The 25,252-nt window shown below is 39.9% G+C and overlaps 1 protein-coding gene across 1 annotated transcript in view; it reads right to left on the minus strand.

Annotated features, from left to right (window-relative positions):
• LOC142740777 (inactive dipeptidyl peptidase 10-like) overlaps positions 1–25,252 on the minus strand; it is a 172,615-nt gene that overhangs the window by 52,068 nt on the left and 95,295 nt on the right. The window contains exons 10-17 of the mRNA XM_075850199.1: positions 20,559–20,656; positions 19,004–19,127; positions 16,416–16,454; positions 13,558–13,656; positions 11,482–11,573; positions 11,187–11,234; positions 7,193–7,311; positions 4,622–4,669 (exon numbers count right to left, since the gene is read on the minus strand). Coding sequence (XP_075706314.1) covers positions 4,622–4,669; positions 7,193–7,311; positions 11,187–11,234; positions 11,482–11,573; positions 13,558–13,656; positions 16,416–16,454; positions 19,004–19,127; positions 20,559–20,656 — 667 coding nt within the window. The remainder of the gene's footprint in view (positions 1–4,621; positions 4,670–7,192; positions 7,312–11,186; positions 11,235–11,481; positions 11,574–13,557; positions 13,657–16,415; positions 16,455–19,003; positions 19,128–20,558; positions 20,657–25,252) is intronic.

Consider the following 25,252-nt stretch of genomic DNA (forward strand, 5'->3'; position numbering starts at 1 on the left):
AAGAATAGCTTCCACATATTGCTCGCCGCCATGTGGATTTTGGGGACCCGCATTGTGGATGTCCCATGCCGGAGGATGAGTAGCTATGCCTTGAGGATGAAGATGAGGAGCAATTGGTTGAGGGGGACATGGAGTTGTCACAGACAGTGATGACACCACCGCTGGCTATGACCAACCATCAGTTAGGTGCGGAGAACGAAACAACTGGGTTCTCTGGCACGTTGGCGAGCATTGCAAGCTGCATGCTTAGTTCTTTACATGCCGACAAGTATCACGTTTCATTAACATCAAGCAAATGGATGACTATTGAATAGCCATGCTTTTATACTCTGGCTTTAAAAGCAAAATTAGGGAAGCTTCCTCCTGCTTCTGAAAGGGGAGCAAGATTGGTGTATCACCAGGATACACTCTGTCACCAGGTTACCGCAGCTTTTGCCAACTAGACACCTGCTGGCCGCAGGTCTAATGGGAAGGCTCCTCTCCGCTCCCTGCTGAGTCGATGCTCCACTGAAAGCGTTACCACTAAAACAAGATGCAAAAGCAGCAGCAAAAGGCAGCCGATACAGTTTGTTGAATATGATAGAAGACTTTTTTCAGCTGCCGTTCCAACCTGACACGCATCCGCAAACAGGTACGCACTTCCTGAACAACACGGTTTAGTCATACCAGGACTGCACCCCTTCTCCAGCAGATGCCCTGAGCCCATGGACTTCTGGGTCAGCAGATTGGACCAGTGGCTGGAACTGGCTTAGTTTGGCATGCATGTACTGTCTTGTCCACCCTCCAGTGTACTATAAGAGAGGGTATGCAGCGCGGCAGTTGGCTTCATCACACGGAACCCATCAAAATTGTCCCCCAGAAGTGTGGAACACTGTACATGTGTAAAGATGAATCAGGCATGGATTTGTGAGGATTTTCACACCTCCACCTGATACCAATGACTAAATCTGCTGTGGCTATTTATCACTGGCCCAATGTTGCCACTGCCGCTGCCTGCCTGCTGCATCCTGCCTTGTCCATCATGTTTCATACTGTATTCCTGCTGTTGATGATACTACTTCCCCTACACAGCCACACGCCAAAAAATTAAATATATATATATATATATATATATATATATATATATATATATACACTGTATATAGATTTATATTTTACCACTTCTACCACCATCACTACATGTGGCACCAGCAGCAACAGTGTGCCTGTTACCACCCCATTGCTGCTTCAGTGGTTATATATTGGACACACACCCACCAGGTTTGCAGCTGCTGCTGCAAAAGAAAAGTGATAATGTTTGGGCAGGTTTTTTTTTTAAAAGTCATTGCTTCTTCACTTTCCAGTATGATTTCATTAATTGAAATGAAATAATAACAAACCTGTTGCTACTCCCAAAAAAAGAATCATCTTTTGACCGTTTTTTAAAAAGCCATTGCTTCTTCCAATTTCAACATGCGTATATAAACACCGGCAGGCATCTGCCCCAAAAAGGGATAATTTTTGGATTGCTCTATATTCTAAAAATCATAAAAAATCCAACACAATGCGGTGTGTTTTTAAACAGGCTCTTTGTTACCACTACCATCCATTCATTTACCTATGCCCACTGGCGTAACTACCGCTGTAGCAGCCGCAGCGGCTGCTACGGGGCCAGCAGCATGAGGCGGCACGGCCCCCCCCCCCATGGCCGGAGGCTCCGTTAGCAGCCGGTATGGCTGCTAGAGCGCGACACCACTGAAGGGGTTGTTCCTACAAAAGACATGCATCCCCTATCCACAGGATAGGGGATACATGTGGGATCGCTGGGACGCCCAGCGATAAGTAGAACGGGGGACCGAAAGTCCCCTGAAGTTCTCCATGACAAACCTTGGACTTCCGGGGTCTGTCAGCAGCTCCATAGAAATGAATTGTGCACCTGCGTGACCAGCGCTCCTTTAATTTTTATTGAACTGCGCAGACCCTGGAAGTCCGAGGTTTCGGTCCCCCATTTTCCTTATCGCTGCCAGCGACCACACATGTATCCGCTACATCTATTTTGTAGGACAAACTATAGGCCGTTTTTTTTTGGGGGGGAGTTGGGGGCTGTATGGCGTTATCTACAGGGGGGGCTGTATGGCGTTATCTACAGGGGGGTTGTGTATGGCGCTATCTACAGGGGGCTGTATGGTGCTATCTATAGGGGGCGCTGTGTGGCAGAATCTATAGGCAGGCACTATCTACAAGGGGGGGTTGTGTGATACCAAGGGGAGGGGGGGCCCCAGTCAAAAGTTTGCTATGGGGCCCAGTCTTTCCTAGTTATGCCCTTGCCTATGCCCATATATGTTGTTGTCACTTTGATATTACTAATGCTGGCTTGGTGTTAAAGAGCTTGGATACAGTCCTAGAGGACCTCAGAGATTCGCTGGGAATTTATTTGGACCAAATCAAATCGGACACTGTTTCGTTAAAATCGGACCCGAAACGAAATTCTGTAAATTCGCTAATCTCTGGCAAAGTAGAAACTTATGTAATTTAACGCTTGCAGGCTATTTCATTCCTTGTTGTGCCAGTGTCCTTTTTCAGACTGGATACGCACCTGGGGAAGCCAGCGGTACACCAAACATGACACCAAAAACGCAGTGTCAGGACTCAATCACACTACCGTATATCGGATCCATAATGATTCAGTTTATTTCATTGAAAAAACAGAGCCAATACATTTCAATGGTTTTATCCACATTTCCATTTTTCATATGCACGTTTTTTTATGCAAATGCTGTTTTTTCAATACGTAACGTTTTCCCGTGGATCCGAATTAGAACCGTTTTTTAGCCAATATAAGTCAATGGGTTAATTTTAAAAACACATGTTCCGTTTTTGCATGGTTCACTTGTGCGTAATTGTTCATTTTTTCCATTCATATTTTAGCAACACTACAAAAATAGCAAAAAAATGGTTAAACTGTCAACAAAATACGGACCAAAAATGAAACAAATTGTAAAAAAGCTATCTGTATTGGGCATTCATATTTGATTGATTTTCATACGCAAGTGTGAAGGAGCCTTACATGTTTAGTGTATCTTTTGGTCCTATTTAGGGGGCAGTTTTTAAAGAAACAGAAATATTTGTATAATTGTTTTTATTGAAGATTGAAACTGCAGTGCCACATATGATTTATCTATTACATACATTTTTTCCCCCATTGCAGTTGCTTTCCAACCACAGTATGCTGCAAACAACCCACACCATCGTCTAGAAAGAGCAATGCGTAAAATGAGCATTTAATAAATTTCCATTCACCAGCATTACACAACTGACTACTGTGTAGACTACAAACCACAACAGTAACCACATCAAAACAAGCGTTAAAAATCTTGCGTTCTTTACACTACAGATCTGGACACTACAAACATTTTGAAATATGCTTTTTTATGATGCTTTTAATTGATTTGTTTTGGGCGATAATGTCTATATTCTAAGAAGCTAAATACAGTAAACTTAAAGGAACACTAAACAGAAAAAAATATGATAGCAATTACTTTCTTAATCTCCTCTTCTATGTGTGTTCCAGGATATCGGCCATTTCTCCCTTCCTTCTCACAATCTTGTAGCTGACACTAAGACAACTGGCTGCAGCAGGAGCCTCCCCCCTCTGTCCTTTCTACAGTAGGAGGCACAGAACATTAAACCTGCCTACTTTGCTAAATCCCACCCTCCCACCTATTCACTTTCCAACAATTGAACAGCTTAGCAGGAAATAAACCCCTGTGTTCTCTGCAGGATTTCTACGAGACTGTTAGTTTTAGGAACATGCAGATAATCCTGCAGACTGACATCAGTGTGAGCAAAAGTAAAGTTGGTTTTAATCGAGCAGATATCACCTGTGCCTACTACTTTTAAAGAGGACCTGTCATTAGGCCATATGAGTTGAACTGCTTTTACTGATCTGAATAGCGCTGTCTCCCTGATTCCAATGATGTCTTTCTTTTTCCCCTAGACCCCCTTGTTCAAGAGATATCGCCCCCTGTTGTGTTGGCTCCCTATATGCTAATTTGCTCTAGTAAGACAACAGGGCGTGAACTACCCTCAAGATTCCTTGCGCTGATTGGTCTGCATCAGAGGCAGGGAATCTAACTCCACCCCGTTGGCTAATCACAGCATATAGGGAGTCAACACAACAGTGGGCAATATCTCTGGAATGGGGGGTCCAGGATAAAAATAAAAACTGTGCTATTCAGGTCAACTAACCAGTTCAACTTATATGACCTAGTGAGTGATCCTCTTTAAAACGAGCGCCAATCGTCAATACAGCTTGTCAATCGGCAATCGTTTAATCCCTATAAATGGAGCAATGATCGTTTAGTATGGGGACAAACGGTAATGTGCCCCAATGCATTTGCATCATGTCGTCAGCACATCTCTCTGTTTACACAGGGAGATGTGCTGCCGACTAGCAACCATTTTTTTGCCGCATAAATATAATTTCCGGCTGCATATATACACTCGTTCCCGATCATTGCCCTTTACTCTTGTTTACTTATTCATTTCTAGGTTTAGAGTTCCTTCAACTATGATGGATATTTACCTGCCCATGCAGATAACTTTCTAGACTGGCTTGTCATGGATAGAATATGGCACTTACCTTTTGGGTTGTGGGTTTGGTGCACAGAGACATGAGGAACTCCTGGCCCTTTGAGACAAATATTAAAGCATATATATATATATATTATTTTTTTTTTCAAAAGTATAATGTGAAAGTGGAATAACATTGAATTATAGTAGAATTTGGTTCTATGAATCAATACTTTAGACCAGACATGCAACCAATATAAAATTGAACAACCTAAACAAACCTCACACCAAACCAATGGCGTATACAAGGGTCCCTCAATATAGCAGACAACCTAAAAGCGAACCAAAAAAAGGGGAGGTTGTTCCTCTTTTATCCTGTATTATGTGATTATGTAATATATTTAATAAAGATTTTTGTACTCTTGTATATCATTAGTATACTATTTTTTTGAGGGTCATATCCCCTTTTTTTGGTTCGCTTTTAGGTTGTATGCAACCAATATAAGGCCAGGTTCACAAGGGGCAGTTTGCGGCAGTTTTTGATGCCCAGTTTTTGACTGCATCAAACTGACCTGCGTGAACCTGGCGTTATTACTTTCTTCTGTCATATATTTTAATATGTCTAAAAATAATAAAGGCAAACTTGTATTGACTTCATGCAATGCAAATCAAAAATTCCCAAACTGCTTTAATAACACCACAGTATCTAGAATACTAACCCACCAATTTCATAATTCACACAATATAAATTAATGCTCTCGTATTTAACCAGAGCTCGACTTGTTCCTCTATACCCCATTCCTCTCTCTAGCCCACCTCCTGTTAAAAATGTTCTTGTCTCATGGACTCTTTATGGTGACAAGATCCAAGATCGGTTTGTATACTTGGTTAAGAGCATACAAACTTAACCAGTCGCACAATCCTGAATTTATGTAACTGTTCAATCATGGCCTCCAGGCGGGTATTCACCAGTATGAGACAATGACTGATCACAATGTTCATCAATAACCAACTGCATTAACTCCTTAACGCCGAAGGACGGATATATCCGTCCTCAGCAGCTGCTAGTTCGCGCAGGAGGACAGATATATCCGTCCTGTGATCGCTCGGGTACTGCCAGTGTACCCACGCGATCAGCGGCAGGAGCACGGCTCTTATACACAGCCTGGCTCCTGCTGCAACTGCCGGAATCGAAGCGCGCTCCGATTCCGGCAGTTTAACCCATTAAATGCCGCTGTCAATAGTGACAGCGGCATCTAATGTGTTTGACAGAGGGAGGGAGCTCCCTCTGTCACCCGATCGGGGCCCCCGCAAACAAATCGCGGGTCGCCGTCGGGTTTCCATGACAGCCGGGGGTCTAACAAAGACCCCCAGGTCTGTCTTCCGCAACTGCCTGTTTGGCGATGCCGGAGGCATGACCTAACAGGTTGCCTGTCAGTTTTACACTGACAGGCAATAATGCTTTGGTATACGAAGTATACCAAAGCATTATATATGCGATCGGCACATCGCATAGTGAAGTCCCCTGGTGGGACTTTAAAAAAAAATGTCAATCAGTTAAATAAAGTTTGTGGGGAAAAAAATAAAAATAATTACAGTCAAAATAAAATAAAACTACTTTTTTTGCCCAAAAAGTGGTTTTATTCAGTAAAAGTGTCAAAACAAATAACACATACACATATATGGTATCCCCGCGATCGTAACAACTTGACCAATAAAATGAACACATTAATTAAACCGCCGGATGAACGGCGTAAAAAAAACCTCAAAAAACCACGGCAAAATTCTCTCTTTTCTCCCATTCCCCCCATAAAAAATAAAATAAAAGTTAATCTATAAGTCCTATGTACCCAAAAATAGTACTAATGAAAACTACACATTGGCCCACAAAAATCAAGCCCACATACGGCCACATCGACGGAAAAATAAAATAATGACGGCTCTTGGAATGCGGAGATGCAAAAGCAAGTCATTATTTTCTAAAAGGGTTTTTATTGCGCAAACGTAGCAAAACATATAAAACCCTTACATATTTGGTATCCCCGTAATCGTGCCGACCCATAGAATAAAGTTAACATGTTATTTTACGCTGCATAGTAAACGGCGTAAATTTACAACGTGAAAATTAATGCTGGAATAGCTGCTTATTTTCAATTCTCTCCTAAAATAAAGTTAATAAAAGTTAATCAATATATTATAAGCATCTAAAAATGGTACAATTACAAAATACAACTCGTCCCGCAAAAAACAAGCCCTTATACGGCTATGTCGACGGAATAAAAAAATAAATTACGACTCTTGGAATGCGACCATGAAAAAACAAAAAATAATCCTTGGTCATTAACGTGCAAAATGGCCCGGTCATTAAGGGGTTAAGCAAATATCTTTGATCATGTTTATTTTCTCTTCCCTCCACTTCCCCAGGTCCCTAGAACTCTGATGCTCGTGAAATTATGGCTATTAAATGACTTTTCATTTTCATTCCTGTTGCTCAGAGACATGCAAATAACACTCCATGACACTTCTACAGTTTGATTGAATTGAATATTGGATACCATTTCATGGGACTTCCATCTATCACTAAAATCATGGATTTAAGACCTGCACTGAATTATTATTAATGTTCTTTATATATAGTCACCTTTACAAAATAGGATGAAGAAGCTGCCTCCAGGACTAAATTCCACATCCACAAAATGGCACCCTGGAATTAGGTCACAAGTCACACATGTGCGGTTGAGAAAACCCGATGTTTCCACACTGCATTAGAACAAAGAAGAGGGGGGTGATAGTTTTATTTTCTGTATGTGCATTGGTTTGCCATGTACCTTAAATTTCCGATTGTTATTATATAAAGTACTATCAGGGTATGTCCACACGCTGTGTTTTCAGGCGTATTTTGGGGCGTAAACACCTCAAAATACGCCTGGAAAAACGGTAGCTAAATGCCGACAAACATCTGCTTATTGAGTTCAATGGGGAAAACGGCATTTAGTTCTGATGGGGCCTTTTTTTACTCCGCTGTTTTAAAAAAACGGCGCATAAAAAGAAGGACCATGTCACTTCTTGAGCAGTTTTTGGAGCGGTTTTTAATTGTGTCAATGGAAAAATAGCTCTAAATATGGCAACAAAAAAATGCCTCCAAAAATGTTTTCAGCTAAAAAAATGGCTGAAAATCAGAGGCTGTTTTCCCTTACAGCCGGCTTTTTATTTTGCATATGAACATACCCTTAGATTACATCTCTTATGAATGGGTGGCAAACACACTTTTAAAACTCTGTGTTTATATATATATATATATACACACGCTAGTCCTTCTCAATGAATTAGAATATCATCAAAAAGTTAATTTATTTCATTAATTCAATTAAAAAAGTGAAACTCATATATTATATAGATTCATTACACACAGAGTGATCTATTTATAGCATTTTTTTCTTTTAATGTTGATGATTATATCAGTTAATGAAAACCCAAAATATAGTCTCTCAGAAAATTAGAATATTATATAAGCCCAATTTCAAAAATGATTGTTAATACTGAAAAGTTGGCCTACTGAAAAGTATGTACAGTATATGCCCTCAATACTTGGTCAGAGCTCCTTTTGCATGAATTCTGCTTCAATGCGGCGTGGCATGGAGGCGATCAGCCTGTGGCACTGCTGAGATGTTATGGAAGCCCAGGTTGCTTTAATAGCGGCCTTCAGTTCTCCTGCATTGTTGGGTCTGGTGTCTCATCTTCCTCTTGACAATACCCCATAGAGAATCTATGGGGTTTAGGTCAGGGGGGTTTGCTGGCCGATCAAGCACAGTGATACTGTGGTTATTAAACCAGGTATTGGTACTTTTGGCAGTGTGGGCAGGTGCCAAGTCCTGCTGGAAAATGAAATCAGCATCTCCATAAAGCTTGTAAGCAGAGGGAAGCATGAAGTGCTCGAAAATTTCCTGGTAGACGGCGGCGTTGACTCTGGACTTGATATAACACAGTGGACCAACACTGCTGCTCAGTGGTCCAAAGTCCTGTTTTCAGATGACAGTAAATTTTGCATTTCATTTGGAAATTAAGGTCTGAGAGACTGGAGGAGAGTGAAGAGGCGTCAATCCAAGTTGCTTGCAGTCCAGTGTGAAGTTTCCACAGTCAGTGATGGTTTGGGGCCGTGTCATCTGCTAGTGTTGGTCCACTGTGTTATATCAAGTCCAGAGTCAGCGCAGCCGTCTAGCAGGAGATTTTTGAGCACTTCATGCTTCCCTCTGCTGACAAGCTTTATGGAGATGCTGATTTCATTTTCCAGCAGGACTTGGCACCTGCCCACCCTGCCAATACCTGGTGTAATAACCACAGTATCACTGTGCTTGATTGGCCAGCAAACTCGCCTGACCTAAACCCCATAGAGAATCTAAGGGGTTTGTCAAGAGGAAGATGAGAGACACCAGACCCAACAATGCAGACGAGCTGAAGGCCGCTATCAAACTAACCTGGGCTACCATAACACCTAAGTAGTGCCACAGGCTGATCGCCCCCATGCCACGCCGCATTGATGCAGTAATTCATGCAGAGTCGGAACCCCGACCAAGTATTGAGTGCACATACTGTACATACTTTTCAGTAGGCCAACATTTCGGTATTAAAAATCATTTTTGAAATTGGATTTATATAATATTCAAATTCTCTGAGACACTAAATTTTGGGTTTTCATTAACTGTTTGCCATAATCATCAACATTAAAAGAAAAAATGCTGGAAATAGATCACTCTGTGTGTAATGAATCTATATAATATATGAGTTTCACTTTTTGATTTGAATTACTGAAATAAATTAACTTTTTGAAGGACTAGTGTGTGTGCATATATATATATATATATATATATATATATATGTGTATATGTATATATATATATATATGTATATATATATACATATATATATATATATATATATATACATACATACATACACACACACACACACACACACACACACACACGAGGGTGAGTCAAAGATTATCCGCACTCTGGCTGTAGAATTTATTTCAATCAACTTTCAGAAAAGACAAATACAACCTTTTTCTACATAATCTCCCTGCTTTTGAATACACTTTGTCCATCTGTCAACAAGCTTTCGTATTCCCACATTAAAAATGTTTTAGGCTGAGCTGTGAGACACAAATGCAGCGCTGTCTTCACCTCTTCATCAGCCGCGAATCCTCATCCTCATAGGGCTTCTTTCAGGGGACCAAACAGGCGATAGTCTATCCAATAGAATCAGTTCACGTGCACGATCAATGTTGTCATTGGACTTGGACGGGCGTCTGTCTGGCTCCTTCTTCATGGCTGACAATATTGTGTGACCTTCCTTGAACTTCTCTACCCATTCATACACACGTCTTTGCGACAAAACACTCCCTCCATACTGTGCACAAAGTCTTCAATAATTATCGGCACCAGACACACCCTCAGACCACAAAAAATGAATCACTGCACGCTGCTCTTCTTTTGCGCAATTCACAAGTGGGGCAGCCATTTTTTTCCACACCGCAGTCACAAATAAACAGACGTAACACGTTCAAACCTGCACAGCAGTGACTGGAGAGACAGCGACCTCGTACGGAAAGCGCTGATAAGACAGTGCGACCAACAGAAGTTTTAAAATAACCGAAGTGTGGATAATTTTTGGCTCACCCTCGTGTATATATATATATATATATATATATATATTTATATATATATATATATATATATATATTTAGATAGATAGATAGATAGATAGATAGATAGATAGATAGATAGATAGATAGATAGATAGATAGATAGATAGATAGATAGATAGATAGATAGAGAGAGAGAGAGAGACATACATATACATGGGAAGAGACGGAGAGAGAGAGAATAAGATTAGAAAAGCCAAAGTATATCAGCAAATATTTTAGTTTGACAAAAGCAAGGATACTTTGGTCAATTTATGCTGAACCCACTGTTTCGACTATCAGATAAACAATCTAATATTTGATTATGAGATAAATGATAAAATATTGAACACACACACATAGTTACATTGTTACATAGTACGGTTGAAAAAATACATATGTCCATGAAGTTCAACCAAGGGATGGGAGAAAGAGAAGGGATATTTAGCTACAATCTCACTGAAATGTATTCTAGTCACAGCAAAAGCTGCTGCAACACAAACACTTCTGTTACTTCTACTACAGGCGGATCATTAACGTGGCATGGCAGCAGCACCCTATTCGTCATTATTGTTGAAATGACCGCTTATTGATAACCCTGTATAATCGTGACTGCTGTAATGTTTTAGGGCACAAAACCTGTGATCCTGGGCACAAGAGCAGTGCTGTTGATGCTGATGGATCAAGATGAGGGAGTTGACCGCTATTCTCCAATCTGAATGTCATTGGATTTGTAGGTTTGCACACAAATGTATTGGGAATGGTGATATTCAGACAAAGATCAGTAAGTGAAAAATGTAATAGTGTACCCAACCATAATATGACTTACTGCCTCCAGTGTTTACACCGCTGCATCAAGTTCAATGTGGCTGGTGAGGGCAGGTAGGGTATATATGATGGGGGGTGGGGGAGGCAGGAAAGGGCAAATAACACGGAGCCTAATTTTTCTTACCTGTAAAGATGTCTTGTTCTGAGTTTATCTTCAGTGCTCAGGAAATAACTGGTATGTATATACAATAGAGATGAAAAGTCAGAGCAAAGTTAATATGTAGCAAATTGAATGGTGGTTTGTTTGTACTCTAATAGACATGACCTCATACATTCATTATGGATCTTTTATTTAGAAGGGAGTCTACAGTAAATTGCATTACCCCCTATATTATCTAAGCATGCCCTAGTACACCATGACCATATTAATCCCATTACCGGTTAGTCACCCAACAGTTACCCCAGAAGTCAATACTCACACTGTTTTGTTGTCTGCATTGTAGGCCACAATGCTTGTCACGTCCCATTCCCCAGAAGTCAACATTTGTAAAGAGTTTTCCTTCCCACCTAGCTGTAGTGAAGATAAGAGTACATTAGCTGATCATACACTACAACAACATGCTGTAGATGAAAACCACAGTCAATGCAGCCAGGGGCCTAACAATGACGCGTATTCATAGTTACATAACTTTGTAAACAATGTCTATCTACAGCCACCACAAGGGGAAGTTTAGGAGCTTGCTGCATATGGCTTATACATTGAACTCAATAGTAAACCAGTATGCAGTAAACTCCTTGGCTCCCCCTAGTGGTAGCTGCAGGCAGCCACAATTTTTTCATTTAACTCTATGTCTATGCAGGTGATCACTGTATCAGAAAGAAAAGTAACTATGACCACTATAAAGATACATTTAGGCTATATTCACATAACGTATTTGGCCTACGTTTAATGTATAAGCTGGGAAAAAGCTCCTGATTTATACATTGCACATGGGCTGTGACAGATGCCTAACAATGACATTCGTTACCAAAGACTTAATTGGTATCCGGTTAAAACGATGTCATGAACTGAGTTCATGAAAGTCTATGACGTATCCGATAAACGGATACTAGTGTAGTCTATGGGTGACAGATGCCACTATTAGGCATCCGTTTAACATATCCTTTACCCATAGACTATATTGGTAACAGTTTAATGTATACGTCATGAAAGACTATTGAAAGCCCATGACGTATACATTAAATGTATACCTGTGACATTTGCTATACAGTTGCATACGTCACCCAGTCACCCATAGGCTCCCAAGGTAAAACACATATATTCGCAGTATACTTTTTTTTTTTTTTGCTTGATCTGGCAGAATGAAAAGGTACAGTTTACTTTGCTATTTCATACTTTAAAAAAAAAAAAAAAAAGATATACTGATGTATACAAGCCTGACATAGACAAAAAAGACAATCTTTTTGCCACCGTCTGGCTAATGGAGCCCTATGGACATTCGTGTTATACGGACATCACAAATGTGATGTGAACATAGCTTAATCAACACAGAACATTGGACCTAAAAACAAAATGATGTTAAATTGTGGACATCTTTTTACAAAAATAAAGAATTGCTCTTAGCTCAACTATTAAGATGCATTCTTCATATGTCAAGTATGTTCTGTCCCTAACCTTTTTTTCCTTTTGTAGTTTAGTCCAGGAATTAGCCATTGTACAACTCACATTTTTAGCACTTACAGAGAAATATGTTACCCCCTCGACCATACTGACATCAGGGTGCAGGATTTAAGGGTAATATGTTACAGTTTGTTATTTTTAGTGATTTTGAAGCCTGCCCGTGGGTATTTTATGAGTTTGGGAAATTCCTTTAAAGGGTTTATGTGGGGACCGAAAAGTATTAGCAGTGTAGTCACTGCAGTATGTGAGTACACTCGCTAATATACATTCTGGTCCCCCATCACGCAGATTATGAGATTTTAATCAATTTTTATAGCTCTGGCGGGGGACTGGAAGTCTAGTTGCACAGTCTTCCTTCATGACGACACGACTCGTCGTCATGTTACCGGCCTCGCTGTACAAGCAGTTGCATAAGTACATTGATTACAAAGAGTACATCGGGGCCGGTCATATGACAAAGGATCGTGTCATCATAAAGGAAGACTGTGCCACTAGACTTATGTTCCCCCGGCAGCGGTATAAAAATCTATTAAAATATCAGAACCAGCGCGACAGTGGACCGAAATGTATATTAGACGTGTACTCACATACTTCAGTGAGTACACTGCTAATACTTTTCGGTCCCTACATAGCCCTTTTAATTAGTTAAATAGGAATCTAAAAGACTTCACAAAATATAATGACTTGGTGACAAGGTATTTTTTTTTTTTAAGGCAATGCTCTTCACTATTAAAATTATAAGCCTTATTGAATTACATTGCCCTGGACACCACTGGCTTCAAGACTGAATTTGCTTTCCATGCCGTGTGTGGCGCTAAGATAATTTAGGATTCTAAACATACTGATGGTGACTTTATTCATATATCATCACTACCTGTGTGGAGAACATGGTGATATGGAAATATTCCCCCTGTCCACCCTGCTTCGCTGGTACCAGGAGGAAAGTAAGGTCTGCAGAAAATAAAGGGGCAGCCTGCAAAAAAGAGCAGAGTGTTCTAATAATATAAAGAGACACAGAAATAAATTTTTAAGAAGATAAAACAATGTAGTAAAGTCAATTATGCAATAATTTCAGCGTAGAAGAAAGTAGGACATCACAATGAAGGTTCCTCCTCATTTTCAATGCACCGGATGCAACTTTAAAGTAATTAAAATGGTGCCACGGGGATAACAGTAGCACTCCACCAGTTTGCCTTTGGAGGTTTCATTATTAGAAACGTGCTTAATTTTCAGCCACATATAAACAAAGCAGCTTTTAATGAAAGCTGTTCTGTTATCGCGGCTTCTTTGGGGAGTAATTTATGAGGATGTATTAAGGGTTTTCCTGACCGGGTATGGATTAGGCTTATCAATATGTCCTGGTATGCATTGCTGTGCAAAAGATAGACTTCCTCATATAGGATTCAGTCATTGGCACGGATTCAGAAAGCTCCGGGGATAACATATATTTTCCCTGCAGCATCTGACTGGCCAACCATTTATTACATGGACGGGCTGATTCCACCATTGTGAGAGCAAGCCTTTCCAAGTGGCTTTCTTTTCCAGCTTGTAAGGGGGGGGGGGGGGGGTCAGTGTGCGGGGACCCATCTATGGCAAACATATTTCCTAATGGGGCATACAGAAAAGGATTGCATTCACGAGACCACTTTGAAGGTGTTTTCAGGTTTAATGTAGATAAAGCTCTAACCTTTCTAACATAATTTGTATTTTAATTCCTCACCATTTCCAATATTTATTTGCTGTTAGTAAATAGGAACATGCCGATACTCCCTGCGGGCCTTATATTTCTTATTGGTGTGAATTTGCTTCAACTGTATCAAGTCTAGGCAGTCCTTTGCAGCTAAACAGCCTGGACTTCAAACTGATATATCTTACCTACATAAAAAAATTGTAAAAAAAAAATTGACATTCTGAGGTCGGATGCGTCAGACAATGTCACTGATGTTTCCTATTTTGACGTCATCACCCCAGTGACGTAATCACAAGCACTGATTCCCTAGACAGTATTTCCCTGATGAAGTCATCAGTGGTGATGTCTCCTAGACAATTACATTGGTCCCTGTGACATAACAGAATTATTATCCACTATGGACCCTTACAGAGGATACACCACGCCTTGGAAATGGGCCATCCATGCTTATGTGTGTAGCATAGTGATGGTCTCGATTGTACGTCCTCACTATAGGTTTAGACAAAAGGGGGGAGTAGAAGGGGGGTATCAGTTAGTCGGGGCTATGGTTCTAGGGACAATAGGTAATTTATGCATCGGGAAATACAGAAGACTTGACTGGGCCAGATGGGAAAGACAGGTGGGGTTTTGGGGATAAAAAGTTGAGGCCATGTGAGAGCTAAGGCAGAAATTTTTGGGATTTACCTGCCCACACAATTAGACTTTTCAGCAACAGTAGGGGGTAGAGTTAAGTGTTTTTGTTTGTTATGGTGATCAGATTTTTATTTATGTGAGTTGGAATCATGAAACTACAACAAGCAATGGCATGGTACAGGCTGGGTATTGCTGTGCAGCTGGTCCTCAAGGGGGTTGAGTAGCTGTGAAGCTGGCTGCCCCAAAATCCTGCTATGTGCATGCATGGTCTGGCTGGCAAGGTGGTGGAGTTGAGGTAGCGCGATTTAGGCCAGGCTCCGCTAAGATGTATTTATGATTATAAATGGAACAATAAAATTAGCTGTTTCTGTTGCTGTTGCATGTTTCTGCCAAATCTTATGTTATAGGGTCTTTGTGGAAAGGGGTTTGGGGTTTAGCATTTGGAGAAGTTTAGCATGTTCACTGATCAATGATACACGTAACTCATATACATCTTCATTCTCATGATCAGTTTAACCATAAGTACAGCTAAACCAGGCAGTGAAGCATAACATTTCAGTTCAAGAGTAATTTGAGTCAGACATGAACATTTTTCTACCCTAAATACATTCATATTCCAAAATCCTATACATACTGATAAAACATTTTAACCAGAAATATGCTCCGAGTAGTTGTCACTTCCCTCCTCTAACTCCTTTTGGTAACTCATACAACATGCATTAGTCAGCAGATTGACATAATAACAACAGAAAATTTTTTGTTACCTATCCTGAACTATGGTGTGAGTGAAATTCTGAATAAATTTTTTTGTATTTTTATAAGGTTCCTAAAATTCAATTTAGAAATTGCTGCCGCATCACTGAGGTTTTAACATGACTTGTGACTGTTAACTCTCTTCAGTAAATGTGAAGTCTACATATTATTTTCTTTGTGAATGAAGACATGATTAGTAAAGGTATTTTCTGAACCCTAAAAATTTACATGGCTTAAAATAGCAAAATAAAACAAAATTTTGAATATACTTTCCCTTTGTACTCACGGTCAAGCTCACTGGGGTTCCCCCTGCATCCTGTCATCATTGTACCATGATGCGTCATCTGAGGTCACATGAGCCAATCTCAAACCTCAGTGATGACGCGTCATCCATAGTGATGCGTAATAGGGAATGTGGTGCGGCCAGCACTCTTATGACTACATTAGTATTGGTACATAGTGTAAACTATATCTGTGTAAAGTGAGCTCTGAATTGTCAAAATCTCTGACAACAGGAAGAGGCAGGGACCCTAGTGACCAGTGGAAGGTGTATTCGATTAATTTTAACAATTTCAACAATTTTAACTTGATTTTTAATGGGTCTGAAAACCCCTTGATGACAAAAAAGCACTATGAGATGACTGAGCTGTCTTTACCTGAGTGCTGATCCACACATCCGACGACGTTCTGTACTTCTAAATATACAATAAGTAATAGCATTATTATCTTGAGCGCGTGCTGATGAGAGGGAGCATGATGACAAGTGTCCAATGGCAATATATGGAGATACTTATGCTTCTGCTGACAATGAAGCATCTCTGGATAGCTATGAGATCTGTGATAGACAAGGCTGTATTGTCCTCTTGTGTTAGAGATGACAAGGGGGATGTTGTTCTGGAGATGGCCATGCTGATGTCAGTAAGTGATCACTGGTGATAATGAAAATAATTTGTCATTGTTTAAAGCACTGTTATTATGAATCAAATGAAAGCATCGGATATGTGTGAAATATCACATGGAGTAATGAGCATGACATTAGTAAAGCGCTCAGAGTCATTTTTACCTCTTCGTAAAATCTAGACATAGACATAGGCAAATCCAGAGAGATATGATGAACGTATGGACATTTACACCAGAACATTTGTTACAAACATGGATATAAAGTCGTGGTGTTGCAGTTGTAATTTGGACCCTGAAATGTTGGTGTATTATGGCCGACTGACACTGGCCTATGACAGAAGCGATAGTCATCATCATGTGAGAGGAGAATTTAAACACGCTGAATTGTAGGAGATCATGAGCTTGTTTTGCTCGCCATTCTGCCACACCGCTAACGGTACATATGAACTAAGCCTACACTTAGATTCACATAGAACGATTGCAGTGAGATGGCCACTTGTTATTTTTTTCAAGCCAAGACCACAATTAGAGGGAAAGCTTTAATTCTCTCGTTTTCATGCAATCCCAGTTTTAGCTAAAAATGTGTTAAACAACCGTACTGTGTAAACCAAACTTTTAGCGCAATTCACACCTTGCTATACCTGTATATACTGTCTACTGATTTTGTACTACACCTGTTTACGTTGGCTGTTGTCAAGGGAGACTACTTTGGGGTAGCGACCTGGGGTTCTCCGGCAGCGAAGTCCAGACGCCTATATAGGTGTTAAAGAGTGAATACCTGGTGTCCCCTTAGACTCCGCCCCCCGGCTTAGCCCCACGTCAAATTCGTTGGAGACACAGTGGCTTCACACACCGTCCTCTGCAGGCCCTTTCCTACAGGCCCATGACAGATTTCTCAGGCCATGGACCCGGCTGACATACCCCTGCCTGAAGTTTCTGATCTGGCCCAAGAACTATCCAAGCAACGTGTCCGCCACAATCAGCTGTAACAATTATTACCAACTGTGTCTTCTCGCTTAAATGCCATATCCACTCCAGCTTCTCCTGTGGGGCCAACGCCATCACCTTAAGCTGCTGCCTTCAGTCCTGGATTGCATCTATCCTCCTCGTTATGAAGGTGACTTCAAGTCCTATAGGGGGTTCTTGAATCAATGCATGATATATTTTAAGGTGATGGCGCATCAGTTTGCTTCTGACTGGGCTAAGGTAGTCTACATCTTGTCTCTACTGACTGGAGAGGTTCTGGCATGGAGATCACCATTATGGGAGTGGAATGATCCTATCATGTTCGACATTCAAGTGTGCCTTATGACTTTTGAAAACGTGTTTGAGGAACCTGGTCGGGCATCACCTGCGGCTTCAACATTACCCAAGATCTGCCAAGGCATCTCTACTGTAGGTCAATATGCCACCCAGTTTTACATCTTAGCCACAGAGTTTCACTGGAATAATAAAGTTCTTGTTGCTACATTTTGGGAGCGTCTGGCAGGTCGAATTGGTAGGTTGGTATCTACCTACTACAGTGGGCGACTTGATTGGACCACTCTATTTAATTGTGTCTGGAAAGCACAATTCCCAGAACATTATATATTCAAGATTTTGCATTACGTTTGTATAATTTATAGCTACTATTTATTTTATACACAATTACTACAATGGAACATAGCATAGAAAAGAACTGAAACAACTCTCATACAACTATCAGTATTTCCTGACATTTGCATAAAGGATACAGAAGATTTATATCTAGCATCGCAGTGCATAATGAGGCAGTTGCCCCAGGCAGCAAATTTTGTGGGGCAGCTAATGTCTCATATTTATGTGAGAGTGCTGAGTTTCCTTGTTAACAAGAAATTGAACTGAGTGGTTTCTTCTCAGTCTGCTGATCGAATAACATACAAACAAACACCATTAATATTAATTCAGTACTGTACACTATTCTTATGATGTCTTTATGCAGAGTTCTGCTAAAGGGGGTGAAAAAGGTTGACAAATTATATCATTACCACGCTCATCCCTAAGAAACACGACTCCAGATCAGAATGCTGAGAAATTCCTAAGGGGGTTGCATTTCCTATATTTCATTTTTGCTTTACCGTTACTGTAATTTTTCTTGAAGATTACAAGATCCTATGACCTTTGCTAATGTTAATTTGTAAGTATAAGCCAGCCAGATGTGTAACACTGTGGCATCTGCCACTATGTGAATAAACTAAAAAAAACAAAAAAAAAACATACCCAAGTCTGTTAGATAGGATTTGTGACAACATTTATTATTTTTTCCCCTCCTACCCATAGGTAACATAGGTGTATAGATACTAATGTAAATGAAATAAGAACTCACCTCCACGCAGGCACCAGTAGTTGCATCACAAATGGTGAGAAGAGACAGGTTTTGTGGCCGGTTTAGCCATTGCACGGCAAGTTGAGTGTTAGTTACCCACAGTACCAGGTTGATATAGTACTCCCTAGAAGAAAAAGACTGGAAATATCAGCACTAAAGCACAATAGTAACAAAGCAAGACTAGAGGTATGTGCACACACAAAATAAAAAATGTCTGAAGATACGGAGCTGTTTTCAAGGGAAAACAGCTCCTGATTTTCAGCCGTTTTTAAGCAAACTCACGTTTTTCGGAGCGTTTTTTACGGACGTTTTTGGAGCTGATTTTCTATAGAGTCAATGAAAAACGGCTCCAAAAACATCCCAAGAAGTGACATGCACTTCTTTTTCGCGGGCGTCTTTTTACGTGCCATTTTTGGAAAACGAGGCGTAAAAAAAACACCCTTTAGGAACTGAACGCCATATTTCCCATTGAAATCAATGGGCAGATGTTTGGAGGCATTCAGCTTCCATTTTTTCAGGCATTTTTCGAGGCATAAACGCCCCGAAATACTCCTTAAAACACTCCGTCTGAACATACCCTTAAGCCTTCTTCCAACACAGAAATTTTCTGGCATTTTAAACTGCATCAAAAAATGCTTCTAAAAACGCTGGTGGTTTTCAAATGCAACATGTGTTTTTTAAGGCATTTTTTGTGGCGTTTTTCATTTGGTGTCATTTTGTGAATGCATGTCCACAGAACTTTTTTGTGTGTTAAAAACCGACAAAATATAATGCTCATAAAACCACAATGAAAACCACATGAAAACCACAATGGCAGAAAATATACCATGTCTACAGCACCACCAGGTCAAAACTGCATGAAAACACCATACACAATGCATTGTGAGAAAGGCTAATAATATTTTCCTATTCACTCACACCAAACATCTGATCGCTGCACAAAAAGTAAAAGAAAATGCCTGAAAGAGGAAAAACAAATCCAGCTCTATCGAGAAGGGAGAAGCAATTTTATGGTTTATTTCATATTTAATCACTAATATAATTGAACTCCAAACAAATGACAACTGCCCATAATGTCATTATACACAGCTGGATTCACATTGTGCGTTTGTCACGTTTTTGTTGCGCTTTTGAAAAGCAGTCCACAAATACATGGCTGTTTTAAATTGCGGTAACTACCTGCGCATTTTGACAAAGCACTTCAGCTGCAAGCTTATGACCATTAAATTAAAAACCAGATTCCAGTTGAAAGACTTTGGGAAACAAAAGTGCAGATAATTCCCGCTATTTAAAAGGGCATACAAAAAAGGGAAAAAAGCATAATGTGAACCCAGCCTAAGGGTATGTTCACACGCTTAACCAAAAACGTCTGAAAATACGGAGCTGTTTTCAAGGGAAAACAGCTCCTGATTTTTAGACGTTTTTTAATCAAACTTGCGTTGAACTTGACTGTTCACGCTGAGATACATATGCTAAGAGATTTTAAAGGGAATGACTGGAAGTAACACCTGTTAAGTTTTTATTTAAAAAAATGCCTTGTTTGGCGTTGCTTTACCTGTACTCAAAAGTGTCAGGATGAATGATCTCCACAGTGTGTGATGGACCATGCAGATTAACAACAAAGACCTTTACTTGAGGAATCGGTTGTCCCGCCTGGAAATATTGAAAACAATATCTGGTGACTGCACAGAAAAAAGTCTACATAGTTAGCGAGTATACAGATATAGGAATACGCACTAGTCATATTATTTGTCAACAACAAATGAGTGCAGATATTATAGACTTTACCCCTACTGATATAAACACCAAGATACATGTTTCCGCCCGCCCCCCATCCATGATGATCTATATCAGGAGCCCCATATGTGACATCAGTTTGGGTGTCCAGGGGTGTCTAATGATAGCCTCTCTCAATTGTGCTAAGAGCAGGGTTAAATCAAAGTAAGACTCACTTATAAAACTTGGTGGAGTCAATATTTTGGAGTCAAAGTTTTACAAAAAAAAAATGGGCACATGAATGAGCGTAGTACTTGTGTGGCATATAGAATTATTTTTTTTATGTTTTACACATTACTAACAGTTTTTTGTTTGTGGCAATGCCTGAAACTAAGTTACACGGCTCCCAATTCCTGACCCATTGTCAGAGACAAAATGGGACTGCGCTATGATGCGCTGTTGGAAAGCAAGGGGTCTATATACTGTTCTTGCACACGCACCCCATGCTGTCTGCCTCTGAAAAAAGTGGATTCACACACAGCAGATTTTGTTGCAGAAATTTCTGCGACTGAAAGTTGGTTCCATTAAACTTAATGAGGTTGTTGTATGTCATCTCAAAAATGGCTGAACTTAAAGGATATTTTCTGGTGTTTTTTTTTTAAAGAAGTGCTTTAAAAATTAACTAAAGGGCATTGGTAGTCCATGCCTTGCAATTTTCTGCATCCAAGAGATTTTATACTATTTTTTATTTTATTCATTACTAAATAGAAACTGTAATGAAGCAAAATTACAGAAAGCAAACATATTTTATGAGCATTAACTGGAATATGAAATGATATTCTCTGCAAGCAAGTTCTTTGAAGTTATCTGCATTCATAAGGCACTAATGTTAATTATTTCCCAGGAATTGACCAGAATATTTAAAGGGGTTATGTGGGGACCGAAAATTATTAGCAGTGTACTCGCTGCAGTATGTGTGTACACTGCTAATATACATTTTGGTCCCCCGTCACACTGATTATGATATTTTAATAGATTTTTACAGTGCTGCCGGGGTACCGGAAGTCTAGTGGCACAGTCTAACTTCATGTTGACACGATTCGTCATCATGTGACCGGCCCCGCTGTACTCGATGTAATTGCTGCACTACTGCTACTGCTTGTACATAGAGTATTACGGGGCCGGTCACATGACGATGGGTCATGTGGTCATGAAGGAAGACTATGCCACTAGACGTCCGGTCCCCTGGCATCGTTGTAAAAATCTATTGAAATATCATAATCAGGGCAACGGTGGACCGGAATGTATATTAGCAGTGTACTCACATACTGCAGTGAGTACACGGCTAATAATTTTCGGTCTCTGTATAACCCCTTTAACAACTCTTCCCAACCAATAGGCAGGATTTCTCCAATGCTCGATAAACTTCATATAGGATAATATGATATAAATAAAAGAATACATTTAAAGAGGCTCTGTCACCGGATTATAAATGCCCTCTCTCCTACATAATCTGATTGGCGCTATAATGTAAATAACAACAGTTGACAAAGATATAAACAATTTTAGATGTATGCTAATTAGTTTCTTAATAGACAACTGGGCGTGTTTTTTATTTTTACCAACTGGGCGTTGTAAAGAGAAGTGTATGACGCTGACCAATCAGTGACCAATCAGCGTCATACACTTCTCATTGTTCCAGCCCATTGTTACAGTGTGATTGTGCAGTGAAAGAAGCTGGTCTGGAACAATGAGAAGTGTATGATGCTGATTGGTCACTGATTGGTCAGCGTCATACACTCCTCTGTACAACGCCCAGTTGTCTATCAAGAAACGAATTAGCATAAATCTAAAACTGTTTATAATTTGGTGAAAAATGATCGTTTTTCAAAATAAAAACCACTGTTATATACATTACAGCACCAATCAGATTGTGTAGGAGATAGGGCACTTAGAATCTGGTGACAGAGCCTCTTTAATAAAACATAATAATAAAAAAGATGGCAATAACATCACCCATTTTATTCTGCTCTCTTCTTGGGAATGTAGGAGTCCAGATGTAACAAGTTACAAAGATAGTATTAATGAATTATTTGTGAATCTGCATTGGAATACTGTGTGTCTTTAATCTGTGTACCAAGTACTAGTAGTTTTTAATGCCTAGTTGATGGATCGCCTACGATGTTGTCTGTAGCTGGAGCATATATGGGGCATAAATTGATCTAGTGACAAATTAAGGTTACCAAGGATGTCAAAGGCTAAACTAATTCTACAGACTAAAATGTTACCAATATTATAAAAAATATACATGAAAAAGCAAAGCTGCCATACAGCTATTTGTGGCACCATAGAATCAGTTATACTGACTTTTAAAAGTATTGAAGTCTGATTTACACTTTTCCAGACAATTTTATCCAGTTTTAGAAGCTTATGTTTGTATATACAGACTATGGTGAAGATAATTATGAGGATAGATGACAGTGATATTCTGTTTGTGGGTAATGCACTGATCTTGGGTTCCCTTAATTGTATGTTCCCCTCATGATAAATTCCCCTTTCGCTGTTGCTTTCAGGTTATTTGACCAGGTTAAGCTATGATGTATGAAAACGATACACAGGAGTTAAAAGCAATGGTGTATCTACCTTAAAGGCAGACAATGGAACTTCTATGGGGCCTATGGTGGGATGGGGCATGGCAAAGAACCGCTTGCTATCATACAGTTTTAGGTTTTACCTACAAGCATCACTAGGGGTAGCTTACTGCATAAATATTTTTTTACAGCTTCCACTGAGTTCAATACTAGCTTTGTACTGTACATGCCTATGATGTTTGCTCCCCCTAGTGGTGGCAGCAGGCAGCCAACATTTTATTGTTTTGCTATGACTGTGTATTTGGGTATTTGGACCTGTATGTGTGAAAAATGCAGGTCTGAACCCTAAATAAATATTCTTACATTATGGTGGATATACATTTGCCAGACCAGTCAATTAAGAGCATTTTGAGGTTTGCTATGGAGCACTATATCTGTTGTGTATGACCCTGGTAAGAAGTATTGGTGGCCCATTTTCATGCAAAGATAGGCATGTCTTTACCCCCCTTTTAAAACATAGGTTCACATTAATTTAATCCATACTTATATCTTAGTGAATTGCATAAATAGCAAATTCCTTATATATACTTACATACGTATTATCCATGTAAGCAATCCATTAAAAGATAAAGGAGGATTTATAGCCCAGCATTGACATGCAAATTCTTTAGCAGGTTACAGGCTGCCACTTATTTCAGCATGTATTCTGCCAATTACGATGCCGGCCACTGACAAAACACCAGCTGTGTTTCGTGAAATCTCTATTCCAAGAGTAAGTATAGACCTGTGCAGTTTATTCAATGTTTTAAGATATTAGTGTAAGTTCACCAAATGTAGACTTTCAAGAGAAACTAAATGCACCCAAATTATGCATACAGATAGACACCTACACTTATCGGTCATTGAATTAAAAAGGATCTGTCACTAGGACATATAAGTTGAACTGGTTTACTGACCTGATTAGCGCTGTCTCCCTGATTCCAGTGGTGTTTTTTTTTTCCTGGACCCCCCTCGTTCCAGACATATGCGTGGCCCGCTGTTGTGTTGGCGCCCTCTATTCTAATTTGCTGTATGTAGCAACAGGGCGTGAGCTACCCTCATGCTGCCCCACGCTTCTTGGTCAGCATTAGAGGCAGGGAAGCTAGCTCCACCCAGTTGGCTAACTACAGCATATTGGGAGCCAAAACAACAGGTGGCCATATCTGTGGAATGAGCGGATTCCAGGGAAAAAGAAAAACAGCGCTGGAATCAGGGAGACTGCGCTATTCAGGTTAGTAAACCAGTTCAACTTATACGACCCAGTGACAGGTCTACTTTGAGCCTGAATTCTGAAACTCATACCTAAAAAATGAAACACATAACAAAGAAATAAGAATGAAGAAAGAGTGGCTTATTATTCAGAAATAGTGCAACATATTTATCAATATTTTCTCTTATAAAAATGGATGGAGTACATGTACTCCAGGTTATACTTGTCTTAGAATTTGCCCCTAATTGATATGTCTATACTGTTCTAAACATTTATCAGCTGTGTGTGTGGCATATGTCTCAGACATCACTCAGGTAAATACATTTTCACATAGCGCCAGAAACCATTCAAACAACTTTAATGATAATTGCGCGCCACTGTGTACAGCACTGGCAAGGGGACAGTGGTGGTAGCGGGAAACAACAGCTCCACTGCAGAAGCAAAAGTACTGAGGAAAATGCAAAACAGGCGACTCAAGAATGTAATTATTTCTCATTAAACTGAAGGCCAGGACAGTGTTTTACCTAAATCAATAACTCGTGGTGACATTTATAACAGCCAGACATGCAAAATGGCTTCAGTAAAGTTTATTTGCAAATCTATATGCTAATGACGGCCTTAATAATCACTCGGCGGTTAATTAAAATGCTTTACACATCTTGTCGTACTTCAGCTTCACTGGATAGTAAGCCA

The sequence above is a fragment of the Rhinoderma darwinii genome, chromosome 2 (genome assembly GCF_050947455.1).
Source record: "Rhinoderma darwinii isolate aRhiDar2 chromosome 2, aRhiDar2.hap1, whole genome shotgun sequence".
NCBI lineage: Eukaryota > Metazoa > Chordata > Amphibia > Anura > Rhinodermatidae > Rhinoderma > Rhinoderma darwinii.